General features: G+C 44.3%; 1 protein-coding gene across 1 annotated transcript; it reads right to left on the reverse strand.

The window, feature by feature from the left end:
- Positions 1-4,311: 4,311 nt before the first annotated feature.
- ENKUR (enkurin, TRPC channel interacting protein) lies at positions 4,312-26,600 on the reverse strand. The gene is made up of 5 exons (XM_082257793.1): positions 26,444-26,600; positions 22,030-22,175; positions 14,898-15,151; positions 8,932-9,078; positions 4,312-4,525 (listed from the first exon to the last, which is right to left on the reverse strand). The coding sequence occupies exons 1-5, from the start codon at positions 26,521-26,523 to the stop codon at positions 4,352-4,354; spliced, it is 801 nt and encodes a 266-aa protein (XP_082113919.1). The 5' UTR covers positions 26,524-26,600; the 3' UTR covers positions 4,312-4,351.
- Positions 26,601-27,424: the final 824 nt, after the last annotated feature.

Consider the following 27,424-nt stretch of genomic DNA (forward strand, 5'->3'; position numbering starts at 1 on the left):
TTCTCCTGCACCATGCCCGCAGCCCCGCATTCTCCTGCACCATGTCCGCAGCCGCGCATTCTCCTGCACCATGCCAGCAGCCCCGCATTCTCCTGCACCATGCCAGCAGCCCCGCATTCTCCTGCACCAAGCCCGCAGCCCCGCATTCTCCTGCACCAAGCCCGCAGCCCCGCATTCTCCTGCACCAAGCCCGCAGCCCCGCATTCTCCTGTACCATGCCGGCAGCCCCGCATTCTCCTGTACCATGCCGGCAGCCCCGCATTCTCCTGTACCATGCCCACAGCCCTGCATTCTTCTGTACCATGCCCGCAGCCCTGCATTCTTCTGTACCATGCCCGCAGCCCTGCATTCTCCTGTACCATGCCCGCAGCACTGCATTCTCCTGTACCATGCCCGCAGCCCTGCATTCTCCTGTACCATGCCCGCAGCACTGCATTCTCCTGTACCATGCCCGCAGCCCTGCAGGGCACTGTGGTACTATAGACAGTAGAAAGCCTGGTGCGCTCATCTGCCCAGTGTCTACTGCTCTGTCCTGCTCTTGCTGTCACTCCGTACACACTCACACTCCTCTGACTGCTTTCATAGTCCTATAGAATGTGGGGGCCTTTTGGAGGGCAGGGGGGGGGGGGCAGCATTTCATTCTCGGACCCAGGCAGCACAATGTTTTGGGCCAGCCCTGTGCAGATGGCAACACTATTGTCTGCAGCGGACACGTTAAAAAAAGTCCACACTGCGGAGTCATGTGCCGGCATCCTGGGAGCACCAGATGTGACCGTACATGGTTGATAGCTCGCTCCTGATACATTAGCAGTCTGGTTTGTCCCTCCTGTGCAATGTAAGTTCGGCCTGCTTCTCCTCCCTATCTGCTGGTCCATCTCTCCTTCTGAACTCCCCTCCTCTTCCTCTCTTGTGGGCACCCACGTGACGTCCATAGACACGTCATCATCGACGTCACCTTCCCCACCATTAACATTAGCGATCTCGTAGTAGGCAGCAACAGCGGGGACCAACCTCCTTGGGCTTATCTGGGTACTGTCGTCAGACTGCTGAGTGGTGGCTGTTGCTACCTCCTCTTCCTGATCCGATGCCAAGAATGGCTGCGCATCGGAAATGTCTTGTGATGGACCAGAAAATAATTCCTGTGACTCAAGCGGAGGGTATATGGTAGTGGTGGTGTCGGTGTCTTTGTGGGTGTACACAGCAGAGAGTGAAGAGGGTGCAGATAGAGAGGATGAGGAGGGTGCAGAAGAGGAAGGCTGAGTGAGCCACTCAACCAAGTCTGGTGCGTCCTTTGACGTAATCGAACGCACCTTCTGCAACTTCCCACTTAGGCTCCGGCCTGGTGCTCCTGCCCTACCACCCCTGCGGAAGGGCCTGCCTCCTTCTCTGCCTGTTATTTTTTAAATGACCCTGTGACAAAAGTCTCTAGAGAAGAGCAGTATATGTGGAAGAAGGTATACAACACCCCGCTTCAATCTGTTATAATGCTTTTTTTTCAGTAACGTTTGTCACTGTGTGTAGCAGAGGGAACGCAGCAAAACAGAAAAAAAAAATTCTGCAGTACCCAAATACACTATTATGAAAGTATATATAACACCCCGCTTCAATCTGTCATTTTTGGGGGGGCGACTGGTATATCACACCAGTTAGAATACTTTTTTCTAATTGCGTTTGTCACTCTTTTTAGTTGTAGTATCGCTGCAGAACCGCTCACCAGTCACAATGCTGCACAATACAAATCCACTAGAATATGCTTTCTATATCAGAAAGTATATTATAAGTGTATAACACCCCTATATTCTGCACACCAAACAATAGTACACCTATACCAGTCCTTAAAAGGACTTTTGTGGACCTATTAGCTAGCGATTTGTTTCACTAACAGTCTGTCCCTGCTCCACACAGCAACCTCTCCCTACACTGACAAAAGACAGAATGTAAAATGGCAGCCAGATCAGGTCTATTTATAAGGTAGGGGGTGTATCCATGTGCTGAAATGTCTCAATTGGCTGTCCTGTACCACCTGATGGATGTGTCATGGGTCAAAGTTCTTCACAATGTAAAAGAATATGGTGGTCACGAATATCGCCATATGTTCGCATGTTCTGCGAACAGCGAACAAGCAAAGTTTGCCGCGAACCGACCGCTGGGCGAACCGCAAGGCCATCTCTAGCAATGACATCTGGATTCATTCAACTCTATGTAAGAATATACAAATAAGTCATAGTGAAACCCTTTAATAGGAATTCGGAAAAGGTTTAACAAATGAAAGAAATAAAACAAACCACCAACTGAGTGTAGTTGAATCAGAGCTCACTGACATCAAATGAAATACATAATATTACACTGATACCTGTGGAAGGTAAAGTTCATAAAGTCCAAATGTAGCTGGGAGATGGTGAAAAACAAGGAAGGAAACAGGGGCCAGACGAGAAATTCAGCAGATGGTAATGAGGAAAAACACACAAGCTGGCAGCTCCTAATAGGGCATTGGGATTCCCTCAGAGACAAAGAACAAACGAAAAAGGGAGCCAGGTCAATAGGATCTTCACCTTCGCTGACCTATGCCGAGGTTACGTTGGAAAAAATGATCATACGCCATTGTGGGGTATCCTTTTAAAGGAACTCTTTGATACTTTTTGAAATCTGGTTGGCATGTATCAATGCAAAAAAATCAGGCACAAATTGTGCCTATTTGTTCAGCTTCGCAAAGGGACTTTTTCAGGTCCTTTGGGGAAGACTTACCACTTCAAACAATTTTACAGCTGCTCCACAGATTATGTGATGTACTGTCTGTCTTGCCCCTGTGGCCTCCTATACGTATAGGAGGGCCACACTATTCACACAGCGAGAGCCCGTTTTGGGGACCACAGGAGGTTGATTGAGGAGGGGTCTGAGGACCATAGTGTCTCCAGGCATCTCCTATCCCACCACAGCCAGTCCACCAGGGAAATGCAAGTGTGGGTAATAGAAACTATCCCTCCTTGCAACTTCCAAGCTGCGAGATTCCAGAAATGATGTCACAGAGATACCTACTGGATATTCATGTTGAATTCTTTAGCACCTGCAGGGGCAGGTCAGCCTGAAGAAGAGAAAAATTCAGTATCCTAGAAAATTAAAATATTACATAGGACCAATAAAAAAAAAAAAGGATTTTTAATACAGAAATGTTAGCTTGCTGAAAAGTATGTCCATGTACAGTATAGCATGCACTCAATACTTTATCGGGGCTCCTTTTGCATGAATTACTGCATCAATGCGGCGTGGCATGGAGGCGATCAGCCTGTGGCACTGCTGAGGTGTTCTGGAAGCCCAGGTTGCTTTGATAGTGGCTTTTAGCTTATCTGCATTGTTTGGTCTGGTGTCTCATCTTCCTCTTGACAATACCCCACAGATTCTCTATGGGGTTTAGTTCATTTGGAAATCAACTGGTCCCAGTGTCTGGAGGAAGAGTGGAGAGGCACATAATCCACATTGTATGAAGTCCTGTGTGAAGTTTCCACAGTCAGTGATGATTTGGGGAGCCATGTCATCTGCGGGTGTTGGTCCACTGTGTTTTATCAAGTCCAAAGTCAGCGCTGCTCTCTACTTGGAAATTCTACAGCACTTCATGCTTCCCTATGCTGACCAGCTTTATGGAGATGCTGATTTCATTTTTCCAGCAGATCTTGGCACCTGCCCACACTTCCAAAAGTACCAATGGTTTAATGATCCTGATATCACTGTGCTTGATTGGACAGCAAACTCACCTGACCTAAACCCATAGAGAATCTGTGGGATATTTTCAAGAAGAAGATGAGAGGCACTAGACCAAACAATGCAGATGAGCTGATGGCCGCTATCAAAGCAACCTGGGCTTCCATAACACCTCAGCAGTGCCACAGGCTGATCGCCTCCATGCCATGCCGCATTGATGCAGTAATTCATGCAAAAGGAGCCTCGACCAAGTATTGAGTGCATACTATACTGTACAGGGACATACTTTTCAGTAAGCCAACATTTCTGAACTAAAAATCTTCTTTTTTTTTTGGTGGTCTTATGTAATATTCTAATTTTCTGGGATACTGGATTTTGGGTTTTCACTAGCTGTAAGCAGTATTCGTCAAAATTAAAAAAAAAGAAATTCTTGAAATATATCACTATACAAAATATAGGAGTTTCACTTTTGGAATTGAATTACTGAAATAAATTAACTTTTTGATGGTATTCTAATTTTATGAGATGCACCTGTATGGAACATGCATACTACATTCATCCAAGCTGGACCAGTGTAACTATGCAAAAAGCCATACCTAAATTTCAGATTTATTAAAAGATGGCTCTCTCCTTTATTTTGGGAGAAAAATGATGTCTAGTTATTGGCTATGTAGATAATCTTGTGTCTTTCAATGGCATCAATATCTCGCTCCAGCTGTCTCATTTCTGCTTCCAGTTTCTCTTTGTAAGCCTTTTTGGGCGGTGTGTCAATCACAACGGAGAGGCCTTGGTACTCGTGGTGAAGCTCATCCCAGTTTTTCTTCAATCCCTACACAAGAAAAGGAAGCATTAACAATATAAACTTCTGAATAGCCTTAAATCTGAGCTTCTGAAGATACAAGCCTTTGTTTCCAATTTCCAAGTCTCTCCTAAATCTGATTAGATGATATAATACTCAGATTAAAACAGACCTTGCATAAAAAAAAAAACGCCAACTGAAAGCAAAAGCATTATAGAACATCTGAAAATAAAAAGTAAAAAATACTTATCTTACACACCAATGATGCCACTGGACCTTGCAATTGGATTTTGGAAAAACGGAGGATCCCAAATATCACTAGAGGGCACTCCAGCTCTGCTCAGAAGCACATTCTTGAGATATTTGGGATCCTCAGTATTTCCAGGATCCTACAAGAGAAGCTACTGGTGTAACCAGGGTCATCGCCAGCATAAGACTGCTTAGGCAGCCGCCTTAGGAAGTCAGAATGTGGGGGGCGGCGCTGGCAGAGCTCGTGGTGTCACAGGGGTCGCAATGCAATGCCCGTGCGGCCTCCCTGTCCCATTAGGTTTTACACTGGGACAGGAACAGCGGTGGTGGCATTTACTGGAAACAAACCCTGTATTTTCCTCCTGCAGGGAATCAGCCCTCGCCGCCCCTATTGTCCATGTTCCCTTCCTTCTGTGTACTCTCCTGCCCCCCTGCAATGCTGCTGGCTTCCCCTCTCTCCGATCCTGCCAGCTACTGTAGGGGATTGGTTCAGGATAAAGAGTAGGGAAGGGGCCTGTAAATGTGTAAATTGTGGGCCCCATCCTTTTCTGAAAGAACACAATGAGTGATTGGTACCGTGGCACTGTGTTCATTCATAACTGAAGCATAGTAAACTGTGTTTATTATGCCTCGGTTTGTGAATGACCAGGGAGACAGCATAATACACCTGATGCAGTGATGCCTAGCCTACTGGGGTGTAAGGTATTTTTGATATTTTTCTTCTAAAGTTTCACTGTTTTATTGCTTCTAGTTTGAGATTTCTATTCAGTGGGAAGGGGGCTGCAAGGTAAGCAAATGGAGCATTTTCTTGCATAATCCACATTGCAATGTTTATAGGATTTGCATTAGCAGTACACGGATATATCTTTTGCCTACAGTTGCACTTTGGAACAAGTGTTCATAAATCATATTTATACATTATTGGGTTAATATTGATCCACTGGCTTTTGAGGGCAGTGTTGTGCATAGAGAAGAAAGACTCACAGACTGAATAGAAAATAATTACAATACAATTGATAACTATTAAATAAGATTTTCTTAAAAAAAAATAAAATAAAAAAGTTATAGTAGCTGTTACTAGCAATGGTATTGGGGTTACAGGCACTGTGTACTTTTTCTGCGTTAGTTGGTATTTAGTGCCACGACTGGGAAATCCACTCCCACCAAGGGCAGAGTGGCTGACCAGAACTTTGGATAGCAACTGGGTGGATGGCAGTGAAAACCACAGAGTAGACACAGAGCGCTTGGCTTGTTTAGCGATGGTCTGAAAAGGGCCAAGATGCAGAAACTAAGATACTGGCTGGTCCTGACCCAAGCTCGTAGTGTTAGAGATGTTACATTGCAGGCAGTATTAGTTGCAGTCCTCCGGCTCAACAAGCAGGCCGCAAAACCAAGAACAGATGAGACTCTCTTGCAGCGCTGTGGCACTGGATTTACAGAGCAGCAGGGTACACAGGGAAATAACCAGAGAACACAGGAATGCACTACAGTCGTTGGTTCGAATCACAACCACTGCAATACCTGGAGTTAATAAAAACAGGAAAAACACTGCGCTTTAGGAGAAGCAGCTAACACCTGAAACAATAGTACAAGTTCCAAATAAAATAATAAAAACAGAATGGTGTAGCGCTAAATTATGAATGACAAACACTTATACAGAATCAAAGTATGATGTTAGCATATACCAGGGGAGTAACTACAGGGGTTGCAATCGCTACCGGGCCCCATGCTCCAGGGGGCCTGTGCGGCTCCCCTGTACACCTGGATAGGAGGGGCGGTGAGGGCAGAATGTAGAGAAATCACTGTCCTCCTTTTTCCTCCCATAGCTGCAGGAGGAAAATTAGGAGATTGGTTCCTCTGTATGCTGCCCCCGCCACTCCTCCTATCTAGTTCACTTGTGTTCTGCTGTCTCTCCCCCCCCCCCCCCTTTGCTCCCTCTCCTCTCCTGCCGGCTGCTGCAGGGGATGTGTCACAATAGAGAACCAGGAAAGGGTCGGTAAAAATTTAATTTTTCAGCTCCTTCCTTTTCTGAATGGACAGAGTCGCAGTCAGAGACATTGTAAAAAAATAAAATAAAATGATAAAATATAATACAATTAAAATACCAACAAAAATAAAAACTACTGACACCAGTGGGTGAACTTCCAGGATCGCAAAGGTCACACTTGTGACGGGGCCCTGTCATTCCACCACTGTGGGGAGGCCCCAAGATGGCAGGAGGGGGGCCCACTGCAGAACTTGTGAAAGGTTCCCGCTGTGGGACCATAATAAAGGGCCCCACAATGAGAGTAAAGGGCCCCAGGATCAGTGGGAAGAGCCCCAGGCTTGAAGGGAAGGGCCCCGGGCCAGGGTTCCGGGGGGCCCTTCATGGTTTCTTGCACCGGGGCCCTGAAGGTTCTAGTTACGCCTCTGGCATATACAGTCCAAAAAAATGAACACTGAAGTCCACAAAGGAAGGTATTGGCTGAAACAGATTCCCAGGAAAGGAAAAGCTCCAAACAAATGAAGAAAGGTGAAGATCAGGTGTGCCCAGGAGTAGAAATGAATCCACCAGACAATATAGTGAGAGATGGCTCCTTACCAAATAGCTCTTGCCACTAGATTATAGGTGGCTGAACGCTCATATGAAAGAGAGATCCTCCAATGTAGTGGAATGGCCAGGCAGGAGCATAGGTCACTCTCTCCGGGGACAACCAATCATAGGTCACAGGGATATCCAGTGTATAGCCATGGAAATAAAAAGGGGAAACCCCTGGAGTTTGCATGTTCTACCTGCGGTTTCCTATGGATACTCCGGTTTTCTCCCACCCTTAAAAGACATGCTGGTAGGTGAATTGGCTCCTGTCTAAATTTGTCCTAGTATATGTATGAATGAGAGTACTGATTGTAAGGGACTGATGTGAATGTACAATATATATGTAAGGCGTTGTGTAAATTGACGGCGTTCTATAAGTACTTCTAATAAATAAAATACACATAGAGACAAACATGAGGCACAGACTGTTGCGGGTAACAAGGCAGGCTCGACTCACAAGGGAAAGAGTTGTGCAGACTGCAGAGAAACTAGTAACAAGCTGGAGTGCAAAGACACAGAGGTGTATAAAGACAGACTGCAGGAGGAGTTCACACAATGAACAGAGCAAGACACTGGTAGAGAGACACAAGGTAGGAAGCAAGCTGGGGTGGACTGGGAGCAAGGCTGGAAATGAACTGGGACACGCTAAGAGCAAGTCTGGAAGAAATAGGAATGTTGGGGAATGAGAAAAGGCATGGAGGAACGCACTAAGAGATTGCAAGGAGATCCGACTGCTAGCCTGTGGATGAGTTGCTTGAAAACTGAGCAATTCATGGGCTAGCCTTTTAAAACAGAGCTGCCTCTGATTGGCTGGATGTCAGCAGCTGCACTGGGGGGAAAGATCCAGTGCTGGAGGCTGCAACAAACAAGAGTGACAAGAGGAGTCAAGAATTTCTAGGTGGCTTTAAATTATATATGGTGGTCCCAAGAGGAGTATTTATGTTTCAAGCCAAAGACACAGTGCTGTGCAAAATATATACTTACCTCCTGGTAAGTACCCCTTTCTACTGGTGGTGGATGGAGGCACAATATCCAACCCAGTCTGTGGGAGGAATCTTTCTATGAAGAGCGATCCACTAGAGTGTGTACGTGTGTCACAATGGTGCTTTGGACTTCTATATGTGATTGTGAGTCACGCTAGCGTTTTTTGGACAATTTATCACAACACCTATTATTAACTTATTTATTAATTTATTTAGCACTTTCACTTGTATAAAATATTATATTTAATTTATATATTATATTTATTAATTATTGATATTGAGCACGTTTACTAGCGCGGTTTTTCAGATTAGCCGTGCAGTTTTGGCAACGGGCTTATCTGATATATCTTAACAAGAGTGACATTTAGCTGACTTTTCTATTCTCTATAACTTGTAAAGTCCATCCAAAACGAAGATTTCAGATTTTAGTAGATCTGAAAAACATCAGTTTCAGTTCAATATAACAGGGAGAGCCCAACAGAAGATGACTTGTCCTCCAGGGACAGGGAGATCTTTCTTATGAAGCAGCCATGAGATATAGGAAGCCAGGGGCTGACATGGCCCACCAGGCTCTGCCTATATCACAGTGGGGTGAACTGACCCTTTAATGAAAAACAAACACATGTTACCTCTAGCACATTCTGTCTCTCCTCTTCGGACAGTTTTTTCATGGCGCCCATTTTAAGCCGTTCTTTCACATAAGCATCATATTCCTCCTGGGCTCTTCTCACTTCCTCGTTCCTCTTCACTAAGTATTCAGGGGTAGAGCCAAAATCCTTTAGAAAAAAAAAATGCTTGTGCTAAAATCTATTCTGGGAGGTTTAACAAGTAGATGCAGAGAAAGGTTGCACCAGAATAAAAGATTGATCTCTATTTGGAGGTAAGAAAAGATACTCTCCATGTGTTGTACATCTTTTCAAAGCACCTGAAACTCTACTGTAACTCTATAAGTAAAGCTTAAATAGATTGAACCACAGTTCATAGACTTTATAGGCACAACTACACCACATAAAATAAAATAAAAAAAACTTTATTGATGCACAATAAAAACTTAAAACCATAGTTAAAAGGTAAAAACATAGTATTCTGCACCATGGTACTGAGGGTGGTGGTCCAGATTTAGTATACATAGTAATATATGTACTGTTAGACTAGAAGCCCAAATCAGTAAAGGGCTCCACCAGCCTTTTACATAGAGCTTCTTTGCCTCCTCCCCCACCTCCGCTGCCACATTTGGCACCTTTTGGAGGGGAGGGGGAGCCCTTGACATGTACCCACTCCCACTTCTTGTATATTTCGCTGCAGCAGAGTCATCTAGAAGTTTGGCCCCCCTCCACCTTCCCCCGCTGCCGGGCCATTTCAAAAGCGCAGTGTGATTCACATGCTTAGTAAGGAACCGGCTGTGAAGCCGCAAGGCTTCGCTGCTGGTTTCCTGTAGCCAAGATGGCGGCAACAGCACCTGAGGACTGATTGAAAAATCTGCTCGGGTGAAGACACCACTGGATTCGTGGACAGGTAAGTGTTCCAATATTAAAAGTCATCAGTTACAGTATTTGTAGCTGCTGACTTTAAATTGTTGCTAAAGGAGCCTGGAGCTCCACTTCAAGTGTCTCTCTTTTTTTTTTTTTTAATAACAAATATGTTATACCTACCTGCTCTGTGCAGTGCTTTTGCACAGAGCAGGCTCAGTCCTCCTTTTCTTGTGTCCCCTCCCTCCTGCCGAGTGCCCCTAGAACAAGCAGCTTGCAATGGGGGCACCCAAGCAGGCTTGATTCTGAGCTGCAGCTATTTGTTTCCATTCACACACAGAGCTGCAGCTCTGCCCTGCCCCCCTATCCCTGCTGATTGCCTCAGTGGCTGTGATTGACAGCAGCCAATGAGGAGGCAGGGTCCCTGAAGAGCCGAGGCACTCATGCACATAACTGGATCAAGATCAGGCTCAGGTAAGTATTAGGAGGGCTGGGGGGATGCTGCACACAGAAGGTTTTTTTTACCCATATGTATAGAATGCATGAAGGTAAAAACCTTGAGCCTTTAGAACCAATTTAACATGTTTTGCATGTTCCGCTTCTTTAGGCTGCATTCACATGTCAGCGTATGGATCGCGGGCAGAATCGCCGCGATTTCGCCCGCGATCCGGAGATCATTGGAAATCGCGGGATGCCTGTGCGTTGCCCGTGATTTGCAATAGCACCCCAAACGCTGAGCGATGTTGCCGCGATTTCCGCCTGCCAAATCGCGTTAACATCGCGCAAAAAAAAAAATCGCGGGACGCATTACGCCCAAAAAAGTACAAGAGATTCTTTGGAGCGTATTGCATCCCGCAATTTTTTTTGCGCGATGTTACCGCGATTTGGCAGGCGGAAATCGCGGCAACATCGCTCAGCGTTTGGGGCGCTATTGCAAATCACGGGCAACGCACAGGCGCTCCGCGATTTGCAATGATCTCCGGATCGCGGGCGGAATCGCGGCGATTCTGCCCGCGATCAATACGCTGACATGTGAATGCAGCCTTAGGAGAAAAAAAGGTGCTAACATAGAATTGCTACAAAAACATCAGTTGCAACATGCAGACAATCTCCCAAGTATAGCATGCCACACAATGAATTCTAATCCATAAAGCAAGAGCCCTGTGTTTGTGAGATGTCAATTATAAATTAAGTAAATAGTTGGTCTAAACATGAATAAGTACGTAACCTATATAATAGATCCGTTATTTCCAATTATTCCCAAACATTTGACAACCCGACATACATCACAGTCTGTCCACACTGATAATTGTATGATAAATAGAATAAAGCAAGGAAATAACTATGCCATCCTCAAACAATTTTACAAATGCCCGTGCCAACATGAGGAACCTGCAAAAGCATGGAAAAATCCTCCAGAAACATGTCCTCCCTGTGAGAGGTCCCCCACCCAGTCTAATGGAACTCATTTCATTGGCAATTTTTTACACCGATCTACCTCCCTTGGTTACATTTGTTTCTGTGTTTTGAGCGACCAAACATTTTAATAACTTGATCAGTTAAAGCTGGAATAAGTCTAATAACATGGCTGACAGATGTTTGTGGTTAAAAACTGAGTGGAAGTTCCAAATTTGTTAAAGCTGCCAAGTGTGTGGTCAGCCGATGGATTGCTATACACAGTGTCAGAACCAGAAGATAGTCAACCACAGAATGGGTTCAGGTGCTCACTGGGAGAATGACCTGCATGTCTGGGATGCCTTTCAGATGTATTTAGTACATCTAGAGATGGAATAAAAGCAAAGCAATATCATTTGTGGAAAAAAAAAAACAGCGCTCCATTGAATCCAGTCTAAAATTTAAACATTGCCTTCCATCAATGCCCTGAGTTATACACAAAGTAGACATCATGACTGATGACAGCTCCTTCAGAATTTTGGATTAGCAGCTAAAGGATTAAATGTATGGTTGAAGGGCAAGGGTACGAAGGGTATGGTTGAATAGGCATCAGGTTATTGGTAGAGTGAGTAAGAAGGGTTCTGCCTGATCAAATAGTGCCTCGTGATCTACTGGTTCCTTTAGTCTGTACATCTTCAGGAGAGAACAAGTCCCACCTTCCCTCCCTTGTTGCTTGGCCTTGTTATACAGTGCCTTGCGAAAGTATTCGGCCCCCTTGAACTTTGCGACCTTTTGCCACATTTCAGGCTTCAAACATAAAAATATAAAACTGTAATTTTTTGTGAAGAATCAACAACATTGATCTTCACAAAAAATTACAGTTTTATATCTTTATGCTTGAAGCCTGAAATGTGGCAAAAGGTTGCAAAGTTCAAGGGGGCCGAATACTTTCGCAAGGCACTGTACTTACTTTATCTTAAAAAAAAAAAAAAGAAAAATTAAATAACTAATGAATAAAAAAATTTTAATACTTTGCTGCTTGTCAAGCATATTCACATGTGGAGAAATTACCTTAATTGTGTTTTTTTTTTTTTTTTTTTTTATACTTTTTCTGTCACAGCTGGCGGTTATCCTTTTTGTGGGCTGAGGTGACAGGTGGCACATAGAGTTGGGTGAATTGGTAGCAGGAAGCACAAGTAAGCCCCTGAACCTTACCTGGACAGCTGGGGGCTGAATTGGCGCCTGATAAGGAAGGAGAGTTATGCCTCGTACACACGATCAGATAATCGTACAGAAAAAATCGCTTTCGAATTGATCGCACTATAATCTGATCGTTAGTACACAGTTTGACAGAAGATCACGACATTTTGTCCAACAAAATCCAAAGAGACAAACATGAAAACGTTTGTCATACGATAGCCTAGCAAACGACAATCGTTTAGTCAGCACAGTATTCGTTTGCTAAAAATCGTTAGACAAAGACCACGCATGGTCAGAAACATGAAAAATAACCTAGAAAAAGCCTGGCTGCCATTGTTTTTTGTTTTTCACTATCCGATGTGTAGCTACGCAACCAGGAAGCTTTTCCAGAATCGTACAAAAAAAAATACGTTTGGTACGCATGGTTGAATTCGATACTAGTATCATGCAAAAAAATGCGAACAAAGTCGTCCGATTATCTAATCGTGCGTAAGAGCCGAGGCATTAGAGAAACACACTCAGCTCTGCAAAAGATATTTTGAAGCTGGTTATACAGTATATTAGTGGTTTGATAATTTATTATTTACACAGATCAAGTTGTGGCTGATACATATTAATAAAGTATCAACCCACTCAAAAGGATTTATGTTGTCGGAGTGGTTATTTAAAGTTATGTTTTTTTGTTAAGAGAGAAGTGAACAGTGGATCAGTCAAGGTCCTTCACAAAGATATGTTAGAAACAAACCAGTAATGCCTGTGTACCCCAGCTCCAAAGATGGCAAGACTTTAAAGTAGAGTTCCACCCTTAAAAGTCATTTTTCCCCATCTGCTTGCTCTCTGTTACCTGAAAAATAAATGGATAATCATGCTTTTTTTTTTTTCTTTTCTTACCTTGTTTTAGAAGAAAATATACTCACCTTACTTCCTCTTCCTCTCTCTTCGGCCGTGGCCCGCGCCATCACTTCCTGCTCGCATTGATTCCTGGGAGCTGAGCGTCATCGCTCCCAGGAATCAATGCGCCTGCATCGGCCCCGCTCGTCAGTTCCGGTGCAGGTACGTCATTCACTGCTAAACAGCTTTTGGGCATGCCCAGAAGCTGTGCAGGAATGACGTGCCTGCACCGGACATGACGAGCGGGGCCGGTGCAGGGCATTCTGGGACGAAGTGGACACAGAAGAAGACGCCGAAGAGGACGCGCTGGCTTCAGCTGCCCACACCTGAGATGGCAGCGCTGGACAAGACATTTTCAAGGTAAGTATTTCTTCTAAAAGGTAAGTGCGACCCGGGACAGTTCAGAGGCTATCCATTGTGAAATGCACTATTTTTATTAAAAAATTTTTTTCCGAGGGTGGAACTCCGCTTTAAAGAGACATTGACACTTAGCCCATTCAGAAGCTCATGGCACTGCAAATCTCATGCGACATAAAAAATTGCAACACTAATCTTTTTATTTTCTAGGGCTTCTTAAAAAAAAAAAAATATATATATATATATATATATATATATATATATATATATTGTTATTATATAATATTGAGTATGGCCCCCTTTTGCACAAACAGCCCTGACCGTTGAGGCATGGACACCAAAGTAACATCCACATGAATGGCAGGACCCAAGGTTTCCCAGCAGAACATTGCCCAAAGCATCACATTGCCTCTGCTGCCTTCTTATACCGCATCCTGCGCACCCGGCCATCCGCATGATGTAAAAAAACAAAAACGTGATTCATCAGATCAGGCCACCTTCTTCCATTGCTCTGTAGTTCAGTTCTGATGTTCATGTGACCATTGTAGAAGCTTTTGGCTGTGGACACGGGTCACCATGGGCTTCACAGCCCCATACACAACAAACTGTGATGCCCATTTTTCTCCGCTTTCACCATATCAACTTAATGGACAACATGTTCACTTGCTGCCTAATATATGCCACCAATTTTCAGACGCCACTGTAAGATATTCCCTTTACCTGTCAGTGGTCATAATTTTATGGCTGATGTGTGTGTGTGTGTATATATATATTAGAATATTTGGGGGTTCTATGTAATTTTCTAGCAAAAGATTTTTACAGGTATGTGAGAAATGTCAGAACTGGCCTGGGGGTAAAGTGGTTTAACTAAATAGATTATTTCACAAAGGTCAGAGTTTACATATCCTTTAGCGCTGCACGTTTGCTGGCATGCACATGAATACTGTAGATGTAAAGTGCACATAGTTTGTGTTTGAAAATATTGGAATACACTGTACATTACCCCTGTGCCTATTATACCAACATTCGAACCATCTCAGAGCACGCACGTGATTGACGTTTGATAGATAGATATCCCCTGTCCATGCATTAGGCCTAGATGTGGCAGCATGCTATGGGACTTCCACAATAACAGCTTTCCAGCAGTCAAGATGCTGAGTAAGTGCAGACGTTAATGTCATCTTGAGATGACTGATGGCAGGCATTCTTTATCTATGTGTATAAATTAATTATGTGATATTTCCTGTTGGTAAAAGCCTGTGTGCTAGTAACCGTTATATTACCTTCCTTTTGATGTATTTAGGAACAAGTCCCGAGGTTTCCAGAAGATGCTTATCCCCTTTTTTGGTGTCCACATAGATGGGCTGTGGTTTTTTAGGTACAGCCATGACAGCTTCAGCTACATTTGTTTTTATGAAACTTTTGTTCGTTTGCACGCCCAGGATTGGCTGCTCTGCTCTTGTTGGAACTGGGGGTCGCTTCTTGTCTTCCGCTAGGCATCTTTGGGGTCTTCCTGTGGAGTCAAGGAAAGCACTTTCTTGTTGTGCACAAGAAAGGCAAATGTGATTAGTAGCAAATAATAAGTGTCCTTATAAATTAAGAGCCCTTTCACACCAAGGCGCTTTTTAAGCACTTTGGCGCTAAAAAAGCGCCTGAAAAGCTCACAAAAACCTATTCCCATTAAAATCAATGAATGCTTTCACACTGGGTTGGTGCGCTGGCGGGGCGGTGAAAAAATCTTGCAAGCAGCATCTTTGGAGCGTTTATAAAGTTTCTCAAAAATGCCCCTCTCTATTGCAATGAATGGAAAGCGCCCCAAAAGCGCTTCAAAATGGTTCTGTAAGCAGTTCTTGAGTCACGGCCGGGTCCTTAAAAAAAAAAAAAAGTGCACTGCTAATGCCTAAAAAGCGCTCAGCGTTTTATGGGCAGTTTTCAGGCGCCTCAGTGTGAAAGGGCGCTCAAGCTGATCATCTTCAGTGCAGTTGAGACCAGAGAACCAAATCTCTTAACCCCCACAGTGCCAGAAGTTTTGCAGCAGAAAGAAGACAGGGCCGTCCTGCAGTGAAGATTTCTACAGAATCCAACAGCCTGCACATCATAGGATATACTTCATTACGGGTAAAATAATTGAACTAAACCTGGAGAAGAAAAATATTTTTTCAACTAAACTTAAAGCAGTATTAAACCCAAAAGCAAACATTTATTATATTGCAGCTTACTGATTCTTAGATGTGATGGCTGCATTCGTTTTCTTTTTATGGTTTTCTTTCTTCTATTTTCATCTATTGATCCTGCCAGCAAGTCTGTTGTTTTTCAGCAGAACGTATCAGTTTATATTGATGAGGCAAACCACTTAACACTGACAGGGGTATTTTAAATGATCCACTTTTAACTATTCAAGCAAAACCTTTATCCCAAAAAGCAAAAAACTGTTGGCTGTAGCTGATTATAAAGTTTGAGCTGGAGATTGGCTTCAATTTGTTAGTGTATCTAAATACATTTATCACTCTCCTTCCCACTAGACTGACAATGCTGCTGTCTGAGGTGCCTCCTGTTCTCATTCTCCCAGACTTGTGTCTAATACCGGAGATGTGTTAGCTCGCCAGATCACCAGATGAAAACAGAAGGGGGGAGCCAAAGAAAAGAAAAAGAATGCAGCCACCACATCTAATGATTAGTAAGCTGCATTATAATACATTGTTGGTTTTGGGTTCAATACCACTTTTAGCTTCAGGCTTTGTTCACATCTTGGCATCCCAGATCACAGTGATTCTGCCTGCGAACCAGAATCAAGGTAAATCGCGGGAGCGCGCGATCCTCGTCACTTCCAATGACACCCCATTCGTCGGGTGACAATTGCAGCAAAATCTCATTGCCTTTGGTGTGCCATTGGAAGTGAGGGGGATCGCAAGTGCAACCCGTGATTTCGTGAATCGCGGCGATTCTGCCTGCAATCCCGGACGCCAAGATGTGAGCGGAACCTCAAAGTGGTATTAAACCCAAAATCAAACATTTATTATATTGCAGCTTACCAATTCTTAGCTGTGATGGTTGCATGCGTTTTCTTTTTATGCTTTTTTTACTTTATATTGGTCTGGTGATCTGGCCAGTAAGTCAGTTGTTTTTCAAGAGAACAAGCTGTTTTGCAAATGTAGCAGTTAGATGGTTGGGACAAACCATTTAACACTGATAGAGGTGCTTACAATGAACATCTCTTATTTATTTATGTAAAACCTTTTATCCCAAAAAAAAAAACAAACTTGTTGTTTAAAAAGTGTGAACTGGGGTCTGGCATTAATTTGCTAGTGTATTTAAACCTGCTAGTACATCAAACACTCCCCTCCCCCCAGACTAACAATGCAGCTGTGTGCTGGGGTCCTCCATACAGAGAGGGGACATTCTAATACAGGGGGTGTGTCACTGGCCTGATCACCAGGGGAAAACAGAGGGGGAAAAGCCTAAAGAAAAGAAAAACTAACAAAGCCACCACATCTAATGATTGATGAGCTGCAATATATATTACAGTTTGGGTTTTGGGTTTAATACTGATTTAAATGCTCATGAACCTTACACTTTTAAAGTGCAGCCCAGGGGCGTAACTACAGGGGTTGCAGGGGTTGCGATTGCTACCGGGCCCCATGCTCCAGGGGGCCCAGTAGCAAACCAGTGGGTGTTCTTCCAGGATTGCAAAAGTCACACTTGCGACCGGGCCCTGGCATTGCACCACTGTGGGGAGGCCCCAAGATTGCAGGAAGGGAGCCCACTGCAGAACTTGTGAAAGGATCCTGCTGCGGGACTGTAATAAAAGGCCATGCAACGAGAGTAAAGAGCCCCAGGATTAGTGGGAAGAGCCCTGGGCTTGAAGGGAAGGGCCCCGGCCAGGGATCTGGGGGGGCCCTTCATGTTTTCTTGCATCGGGGCCCTGAAGGCTCTAGTTACGCCTCTGGTGCAGCCATCTGTAGACATACCACCTTTGCTATTTTATTCAGTATATTCTAGGCCAGGGATTCCCAAACTATGGCCCTGCAGTTGTTCAGGAACTACAATTCCCATAATGCCTAGTCATGTATGTGAATGTCAGAGTTTTACAATGCCTCATGGGATGTGTAGTTCTGCAACAGCTGCAGGGCCATAGTTTGGGAATCCCTGTTCTAGGCAGCATAAACTTGAAGCGGAACTCCACCCAAAAGGGTTTAACCACCTGCCGACCGAGTACGGTAGTACTACTGCGGCAAAGTGGTTCGTTATCGTCTGACGACGTAGTATTAACGTCGTCAGACACTCCCCCTTCTGGGCGGCGCTTGCGCGCCACCGGAGGCTCGCTCCCGCTGTTTTCATTCACAGCGGGAGTCGGGCCCCGATCGCCGGGGATCTAGTGTGGAGATCCGCCCGCTGTGTGTAAACACAAGCGGGCGGATCTCCATAGTGACAGGGAGTGACAGATCGGACTGTTCAGCATAGCTGGACATCCGATCTGTCCATGACTCACTCAGTCACCTCCCCCCCTACACGTCAGTAAGCACCAGGCATACATTAACCCCTCCCTCTCCAATAAAATTAACCCCTTCCCTGCCAGTGTCATTTTTCCAGTAACAGTGCATATATATAGCACTGATTACTGCAGTAATGTCACTGGTACCCCCAAAAGTGTCAAAAATGTCAGTCAAGGGTCCGATCTGTCCGCCGCAATGTCGCAGTCCCACAAAAAAATCGCAGATCGCCGCCATTACGCGTTAAAAAAAAAACACCAAAAATGACAGAAATCTTTCCCTTTGTTAGTAAACGCAATTACTTTTGCGCAAACCAATCAAAATACGCTTATTGTGATTTTTTTCTACCAAACATAGGTAGCAGAAAACAAATTGGCCAAAATTTTTTTTAAAAATTGGTTTTTACATCTTTTTTGGGGGGAATTTCATATAAAAAAATGTTAAAAATATTGTTATTTTTTCAAAATAAACGCTCTTTTTTTGTTTATAGCGCAAAAAGTAAAAATCGCACAGGTGATCAAATACCACCAAAAGAAAGCTCTGTTTGTGGGAAAAAAAGGACGTAAATTTCGTTTGGGTACGGCGTCGCACGACCGCGCAATTGTCAGTTGAAGTCGCACAGCGCCGAATCGCAAAAAGTGGCCTGGACGGAAGACAGCAAAATCCTCGGGTGGTAAAGTGGTTAAAGGACACTTTAAGGACTCGTCCCCCACTCCTCCTGCACAATTGGCACTTTTAAGTTTTAAGGAGCGGGGGGGGGGGGGTGGAGCAGGTACCCGATATTGACAGGTACCTGCTCTCACTTCTGTTCTGAAGCGCTGCGGCGCTCGAGAATGGAAGTTCTCCTCCCTCCCTCTCTCCTGCAGTCTTCTGGGACCACGACCGTTCCCAGAAGGTTGCATCCACCAGTCAAGGTGCACTGCATGACTCGCGCATGTGCAATGGGCACCCGGCTGTGAAGCCACAAGCTGTCACAGATGGGTGCCCATAGTGAAGATGCTGGCGCCACCGAGGGAGGACGGAGGATGAAGGTGACTGGGGTGAGTGCACCGCTGGACCATGGGACAGGTGAGTGGCTGTTTTTAAAAAGTCAGCAGCTTCACTTTTTGTAGTTTTTTTTGACAGGTGCCTGGAGATCCTCTTTAATTTGAGCCAATATAAGCACAGAGTTAAAAATTCATTACAGAGGTGCAGTCCCCCTTTTTATCAGGTACGTTGTAATTTGGGCACGTTGTAATCTCAGTTTAGTGTACACTGGGTATTTCTCCCTCTCTCACATCATGTCATGCTTCTTTTTTTAACTGTCTCATCATTGTTCCCGGGTTGGCAATGCACGGTAATCTACATTAGGTGCCTTGGGGTACCATTCATTTTTAATAGCACCCCAACACATCTGCCTTTCATTGCACTTCTGTGATACAAAAAATGTGGCAGGTACAATATTAGGTACGTTGTTGCATGTTAGGCGGGCCATTAAAATGAATGTGCTGCCTTAACACAATGCAAGTAGCAATGACATCATCACTGTTGGGAGGGGCCCAGAACCCCTCCCACTACAGGCTGCCTGCAGAAAACTACAGGAGGGGGCGGAGATAAGATCAATCGCCCTGCACAAGGAGAGAGTGCAGCAGTGATTGGTCCTGCACAGAGGCAAAGTTTCACTCTGGATTACTGCACAGTTCAGAAAGAAATATACAAAGCCCATCAAGATGTTTATAAGAATACCCAGGGCTCTTAAGTTTGGACAATGTTAGTTTATCCTAGATTTTAGCTTTATTGCATGACATCCCCTGTGCTAAAGTGGGTGTAAACCCTTACATATACCCAGTGAAAGTGGGAGTGAACTCGTTTTGTTTTATTAATAAGGCTTACCTATAGCTACAGTAAATATTTCTTAAACATGCACAGTTTGTGAGATATTTACTTTAGAATCGGCTGCTGACATCACTGGCGCATGCATGGACCCTGCCATCCATTTAGAACTCCATGCTGTGGCTGTGACTTCAAGCCATGGCCATGCCGTGGAAAGAAAGACCGAGTGAAGATGGAAGCACCTACAGCGGTGCCAGCGCTTCGCTGGAGGGCTTTATTTTCAGGTAAGTCTGTCATAATGTGCTAGTTTGCTGTTCATACTAGTATACATATTATGACTTGAACTGCGGGGCTCTTTTTTTTTTTGCTGCGGTTTATTACTGCTTTAAGTGAATCGTCTCAGGTGATACACAGAGATTAAACAAATCCTTCTACATACATTGCACCTGTAATCTACAGTCTTCTTTTCCCTACAGCTATTCAAAGTCCAGAATTATTTAAAACTTGTTGCCAGAAAACAGGGGGGCGGAGAGCAGAAATTATGCTCTGCAGAGCTCAGTGAGGAGAAGTCTGAGAGCTGATTGGAGGGAAGAGACGCATCCATCTGCACACAGCTAACAGGAACAGAGTTGAAGTTGTCAATCACAGGCTGTGTGTTGGAGATCCCTCCCCTGTCACCTTTTCTCTCTTGGTGCCAGGAAAAGGTGTTAGATGTGACTCATGCTGATAGCAGAGAAAGGAAGGCTGTGCTGTTACACCAATATGTAACATATAATAAAATGCATAGTTATATCTAGTCTATGTCTACTGTATGTGTTTGGTTATTATACTGCCAACTTGTGGTTATTTCGGTTGTTGCACTTGCTTTCTGTCTTTCCCTTCTGTGTTCCCTCCTGTCCCCACCCATTTATGATGTATTTCCTGTTCCTGCTTCTTTATGCTTAGGCTAAGAGATGGCCACATCTGTCTAGGCCTTAAGCAATCTGCTTGCATCCGGGAACACATTACAATGCTTTGACCTGCAGCATAGTTGCCAACATTTGAAAAAAATGTCCAGGAACACTTTGCAGCGCAGCTATCAATTACTTACCAAACCCACTTCCCTGAAGCTCCGCCCACTCTGCATAATTACTCTCCGCCTACTTATCAGATTATAGGGTCTACTTCATAAAGAGAGAATTACAGGAATTTAAAAAGGGAATTAAAAACTTGAGGCCAAAGTAGCAGAGTTGGAATAATTCTCCCATTCGGCTGCACTACTTCTGCCTAAAGTTTAAAATTCTCATCACAATTCCCTGCAATTCTAAAGTGTCAGCTTGTCGGAAGTTGCTCTGCCTCCCCCTGCTGGCGGATTTCGGAAAGTGCACCATGCTGTCACCCTGCCTCCGGTGATACGTTAAATTTGCAACAGGCGGGAAGAGTGAGCGGGCACCGCCAGAGAGACAACCTGCTGCCAGAACTACAACACCTAGCTGGGGTGAGAGCGACACTGTGTGGAACAAAATTAAAAAAAAAAATTTTTTTTTTTTTTTTAATGATTTACATTGTCCCTGATTAACAGGGACAATGTAAATTACCAGGGACAGGCTCCTATTTGCCGGGATTGTCCCGGGAAAACGGGACAGTTGGCAGGTATGCTGCAGATACCATCTTTCAATCATGTGAACATTTTGTTGTCTGCTTTACCTACTGCATGCAAAAACCTACGTGGATGGAAAGAAATTGTGTCTGGTGAGTTCAGCTATCTGATAATGATTGTCCGCGGTGATTGTATCTGCTTTTACTGGCCAGGAATAGGTCTCAGCAAGGGATAAGTCACTATTACAACAATTGGAGTCAGAATAAAGGCAGCAGAGAGAAATGACACTTAGTGCTCTAGACTGAAACAAGCACACACTATAGAGGGATATCCTTTGTTCATATTTCATGTCTGAGGGTAACAACCACTTAAAACCAGGTTTTATTTCCAGCTGGACTGCTGTCACTTGTAAGCCTGACCTCTGTGTTCACAAGTGACAGTTCCCCTCTCCTAGTGGCTCCCAGAGAACCCTTTCTGCCCCTCCCCAACCCGTATGACAGTGGAGGAGGGGGCAGGGTGTAACATGCTACTTACTTTGGGCCAGTGTTGCCTCTTTTGTGTGTTTGAGTAAATATTCCTTTGGGGAAGGAACCTCTACTTTGGCTGGTCCCATGGTCTTGTGTGCAGCTTTATTCTTCTGCTCCTCAACTTTAACGGAGTCTCTGAAAGTAGATGTGTATCTGAAAAGAGAAAAAAAAAAAAAACAGAGGTCAAAAAATGAAATATTTACAGATATAGGAACATGAATTAGAGTTGGTTCACACCAGAACGCAGTGCGGGAAAGGTGCATTCTGTACTGCCTGTACTTCCGTACACACGGCCTTTGCAATCTGTTGCGGGTGCCAATACATTGTAAACCGCACTCCAAACAGATCACAAATGCAGTGCGTTTGTAGGCACCAGATCACATTGTACTGCAGTACCATGCTTTTTGGTGCAGCATGCTTTTCAAATAGTGCATGCTCTTCTTTTTGTGCATTCCGATGCGATTTACAGCAGACTGCAAAATTGCACAACAAAGGAATGCACAGGAATCCGACAGAAACGGGGTCTGCATTCCTGTGCGATTGCAGTGTGAACCGGCCTTTACTGCAGACCCCCAAACCATTCTCCCACTGACCACTAACAGTGTAAGGACCCCTTCACATAGGTGGCCAGGGGGTGTTAAAAGCAGGCAGTTGAGCTGCAGTTTTTTGACCCCCACACACCTAAACAAGGGCATGCCTCCGCTTAAAGCAAAATGCTGCAAAAAATGTAAACAGCAGGTGGTACCGCCTTGCAATGGCGTGGTGCGGCAGTTACAGGTTTTACGCAGGTATTAAGGAGATGACATGTCGCTTACTCACCATCTGTCAAACACCTCTAAAAATCGATCCACAACGTAACACTTTTCAGATTTGAGGCAATGGCTGCTGCATGTATGAATGAGCCCTAAGTCTTCCAAAACCACAGGGAAAATAATGTGACAATTTAAAGTGTAAAGCCATCCTTTTATTCTTTTGGATAAAATAACCAGGAGTTAAAACCCCTCTTAGGTATGTATTGCTGTCGTGTTCCCCATGGGGGAGAGTCACCCTCTCTGTTTGTCTCAGTGACCACTGTCTGCACTATGGAAAATGATGGGAAATCCAACATTTTTGAGTTGTCACAGGAACAGGAAGTTAGGGGAAATCTTCCAATGGGGACACCTGTACTTGTGACAACCCTCTTATTTCTTGTTTTATGTCTGGGACAGGAAGTGAAGGGAAATCTGCTGATGGATACAGACAGCAGAATAAAAATGAAGGAGGCCACAACAATTCTGTATGTTGTTATCTATAAAGAAAAAAACGTTTTTGCTTAAGGGCTCTTTCACACAGGGAGTCCGTTCAGATCCGCCTGTCCGTTTTTTTTTTGGCGGATCTGAACGGTCCCCCCATGCATCCCTATGGGGCATCGGATGTCAGCGGAGAACAGAACGACGGTCCATTCCCATCCGATTCCCCCATAGAGATGTATAGGGAACTGACAGCTGTGTCTCCGCACACAGTGCAGAGACACAGCTGTCATCCTCCTGCTCAGCGGGGGATCGGCGGATCGATCCTCCACTGGGATAAACGGAGTCGGTACGATGGACGGGCTGTGTGAAAGGGGCCTTAAATATCTTTTAAAGCTGAACTCCAGCAAAAACTATTTTTGGACATTCGCACTGCAAAAATAAATTACGGCTAATGAAGTGTATTTGTGCAAGCTGCTGGGTTTGGGAAAACATTTATTTTCATTTCACTCTTACATCACAGTAAGTAAGGGCCCGTTTCCACTAGAATGTATTGCGGGAAACCCACATCCCTGCGGGTTTACCGCATTCCGGTCACACTGCCCTTGCTATCTGCAGCGGGGGTCGCAAATGCAGTGCGTTTTGCCTGCACGGTACAAAAGTACCATGTGATCTAGTTACGGTGCGTTTTAAAAAGTAGTACATGCACTATTTTTGGTGAGATTTAAGCCCATCCAAAATTAATAGGCTGAAATCGCACTGCACAGAACTGCATTTGAATCACAAAGGAACCGCACAGAGTTCCTGTGCAATTCTAATGCAGTTCCTAGTGTGAATGGGCCCTAATCCCTGGTTTACACTAGTGCAGTGTGTTTGCATGTGTAAGGGATGTCAGGTACCTCATAAAAAACACACATTTCCGTTTTATGGCATTTCTATGAAACCACCAGTAGATGGCAGCACAAAGTTCAATTGCAAGCAAGGCATGGGAGGAACTAAAAGTTAGACCTTTTGTTCCTGGGGGAACAGAATAGCAGTTGCTGTGTCCCTCAGAATAAAAAGTCATACCTCGTGTCCTTATCATTGCAGAAACGTTTTCAATAAAAATAATTCTGGTTTCACCCGGTCCGATCCCTTCGCACATTGGAATTATTGACCATACTTTCAGCATATGTGCAACACATGCACACATCGCGAGTACAGCAGCTTATTCTTTTGAATGGGCTGCAATGCACACGCAAAACACGGGGAAAGAAGTCCCTGACCATTTTTTAAGGGCATTTTTACAGTTTTGCGTTTTTTTGTTGTTAAACTGCTAAAAGTGTAAGAAAAACACAGTAAAAGTATTTCCCTTTAATTCCTATGGGACTTTTCCCACCATTGTGCTGCAGGTGCATTTTTAAGAGTCCTGCATGCTGCAACTCTGATGTTGTTCTGTTTAAAAAGAGCACCAAAAACGCACCTCCCATAGAAATCACACACAATACAGTATATAGAGAGGGGGAAATATATATATATATATATATATATATATATGTGTGTGTGTGTGTGTGTGTGTATATATAGAGAGAGAAATACAGTATATAGAGAGAGGGAAATACAGTATATAGAGAGAGGGAAATACAGTATATAGAGAAAGGGAGATACAGTCTATAGAGAGGGAGATACAGTGTGTTGAGGGAGATACAGTATATAGAGAGTGAGATATAGTATATAGAAAAAGGGAAATACAGTATGTAGCGAGAGATACAGTATATAGAGAGAGGGCGATACAGTATATAGGGAGAGGTAGATACAGTATATAGAGAGGGAAATACAGTATACATAGGGAGAGGTAGATACAGTATATAGAGAGGGAAATACAGTATATAGAGAGGGAGATACAGTATATAGGAAGAGGGAGATACAGTATATAGAGAGAGGGAAATACAGTGTCCTGTTTAAAAAAAGCTCCAAAAACGCACCACAGTTGCGTTTTTGGTGCGCATTTGAGTTACATGTCCACGTTTCACAGGTGCATGCCGGGAGTCAGGCAATCAGAATATGTACCAAAAATGCATCAAAAACGCGTATGCTTTTTTACTGCATTTTTCAACAAAGCAGTGTGAAAAGGCCCCAAATTCTGCCACGGAAGTAGTGGAACCGCACTCAGGTAGATGAAAGCAATGGAAATACTTTTATTCTTCAAATCATAAGTAGACAGACAGTGCAAGGAACAGATAATCCAAGGTTAACGCGTTTCACGGCACACACAGTCGCTTACTCATAACACGGTTATGAGTAAGCGGCTGTGTGTGCCGTGAAACGCGTTAACCTTGGATTATCTGTTCCTTGCACTGTCTGTCTACTTATGATTTGAAGAATAAAAGTATTTCCATTGCTTTCATCTACCTGAGTGCGGTTCCACTACTTCCTTTGCACTTATCCGGATGACGGGTCTCACCAGCACCAGGTTGGACTGATACACCTGAGCGGCTCCTTTCTCCAATTATCCCAAATTCTGCCACACCTGTCCACATGGTGCTGCGGCAAAATGCAGTTTGGTATGCAGGCAACCGCTCCGCAGGTGACGATGCGTGGGGTGCCAGTAGCAATTATTGTCACCCCCACACATCTGCTAAAGTGCAGCGTGTGTCAGTGCGGGTCAGGATCGCACACGATTATGCATGCATTCTTACCTGCACTACTGTGAACCCAGGCTAAGTGCTGGACGTCCAGCACTGAAACTCCCAGTCCCTACTGGAGTACACTGATCACAGTGGGTCACTCGCTCACCAGTTCATCCATTGAGAAAACAGCTTGCATTTTTTTCACAGAATACAAGGCGTTCTCTGATTGGAGGAGGGAACATTGTGACGTTCACAAATACAAAGAAAACTACATGAAAAAACCTAAACAAACCACCCCCAAAAAAAACACACGCCCAATAAAAAAAAAAAATATATATATTTTTTTTTTTTAAGAAAAATTTTTTAAAGCGACTTAATGAGCACATTTTTCAGTTTTACCGCAATTGGTACATTTGTGGTGAAACCAATCGGGCCACAATCACTGCACTCATTTCTAGTTAAGAAAACTGAAATATCTTAAGAACTGAATGTAAAATGCAGGAAGGCAAGGAGTCGTAGCAATCCTAGGGCACTTCTAGGGACAAATTACCCACTGTCAGATACGTTGGATGGGTCAGCTCACCTGGGTGGTTTATGAATTTTGACCTCCTCTTTAGGGATAAGATTATAAATGTTCTCCAAGGGCTCTGCCATGTCCTTCATCTTTGGGAAGTTTCAGGATCAGAGAAAGAAAAGTGCTTGTCCTCTCCAGGGGAAGAAACACAGCTCCAGCCTGGACTGTTGTCACTACTGTTGCCCTAGCAACCGTTTCCACACACTGCTCTTGTCTTGTCTTTTTTTCTGACAAGCTTTATTCAGCCGGCTCAGATTACACAACCTGCATCCATTACTCACCTTTCATTGAAAGCTCATTCAGAGGGATCCAGAGCCCTCTATAAACACGAGAAATGTCCAATATATTCACATAATGATGAGCAGCTGTCACATAGGCCAGGGGTCCCCGAACCGTTCAGTACAAGGGCCACGTTGTGTATTTTACAAATATTTGTGGGCCAAAAACAAATCAAATGAATTAACTAATGAATAACATTGCAATAGATTAATACATTTTACTTGAAGAAAGAACTTAAACCAAAGAAACCAAAGCAAAGAAATTCCAAAAAAAAGTGAGACGTTAATAAAGGTCAAACAAAAATAAATTCAGGCTAAACCTTTGTTGTCAAAATCACCCTTATATCAGGCCCCCATCAGAGTCCCTCCTTACATCAGGGTCCCAATCAGTGTCCTGCCATACATCGGGGCCCCATCAGACTCCCCCCCTTACATCGGGTCTCAGTCAGTGTCCTGCCATACATCAGGGCCCCATCAGAGTCCCCCCCTACATTGGGTCCCAATCAGTGTCCTACCATACATTGGGGCCCCCATCATTGTTCCCCCTTACATCAGGGTCCCCATGAGTGTCCACCTTACATCGGGGTCCCCATCAGAGTCCATCCTTATGTTGGGGTCCCAATCAGTGTCCTGCCATACATTGGGGCCCCCATCAGAGTCCTGCCATACATCAGGGTTCACATCAGTGTCCTCCCTTACATCGGGGTCCCCA

Source organism: Pelophylax lessonae (genome assembly GCF_965119305.1).
Source record: "Pelophylax lessonae genome assembly, chromosome: 5".
Lineage (NCBI taxonomy): Eukaryota > Metazoa > Chordata > Amphibia > Anura > Ranidae > Pelophylax > Pelophylax lessonae.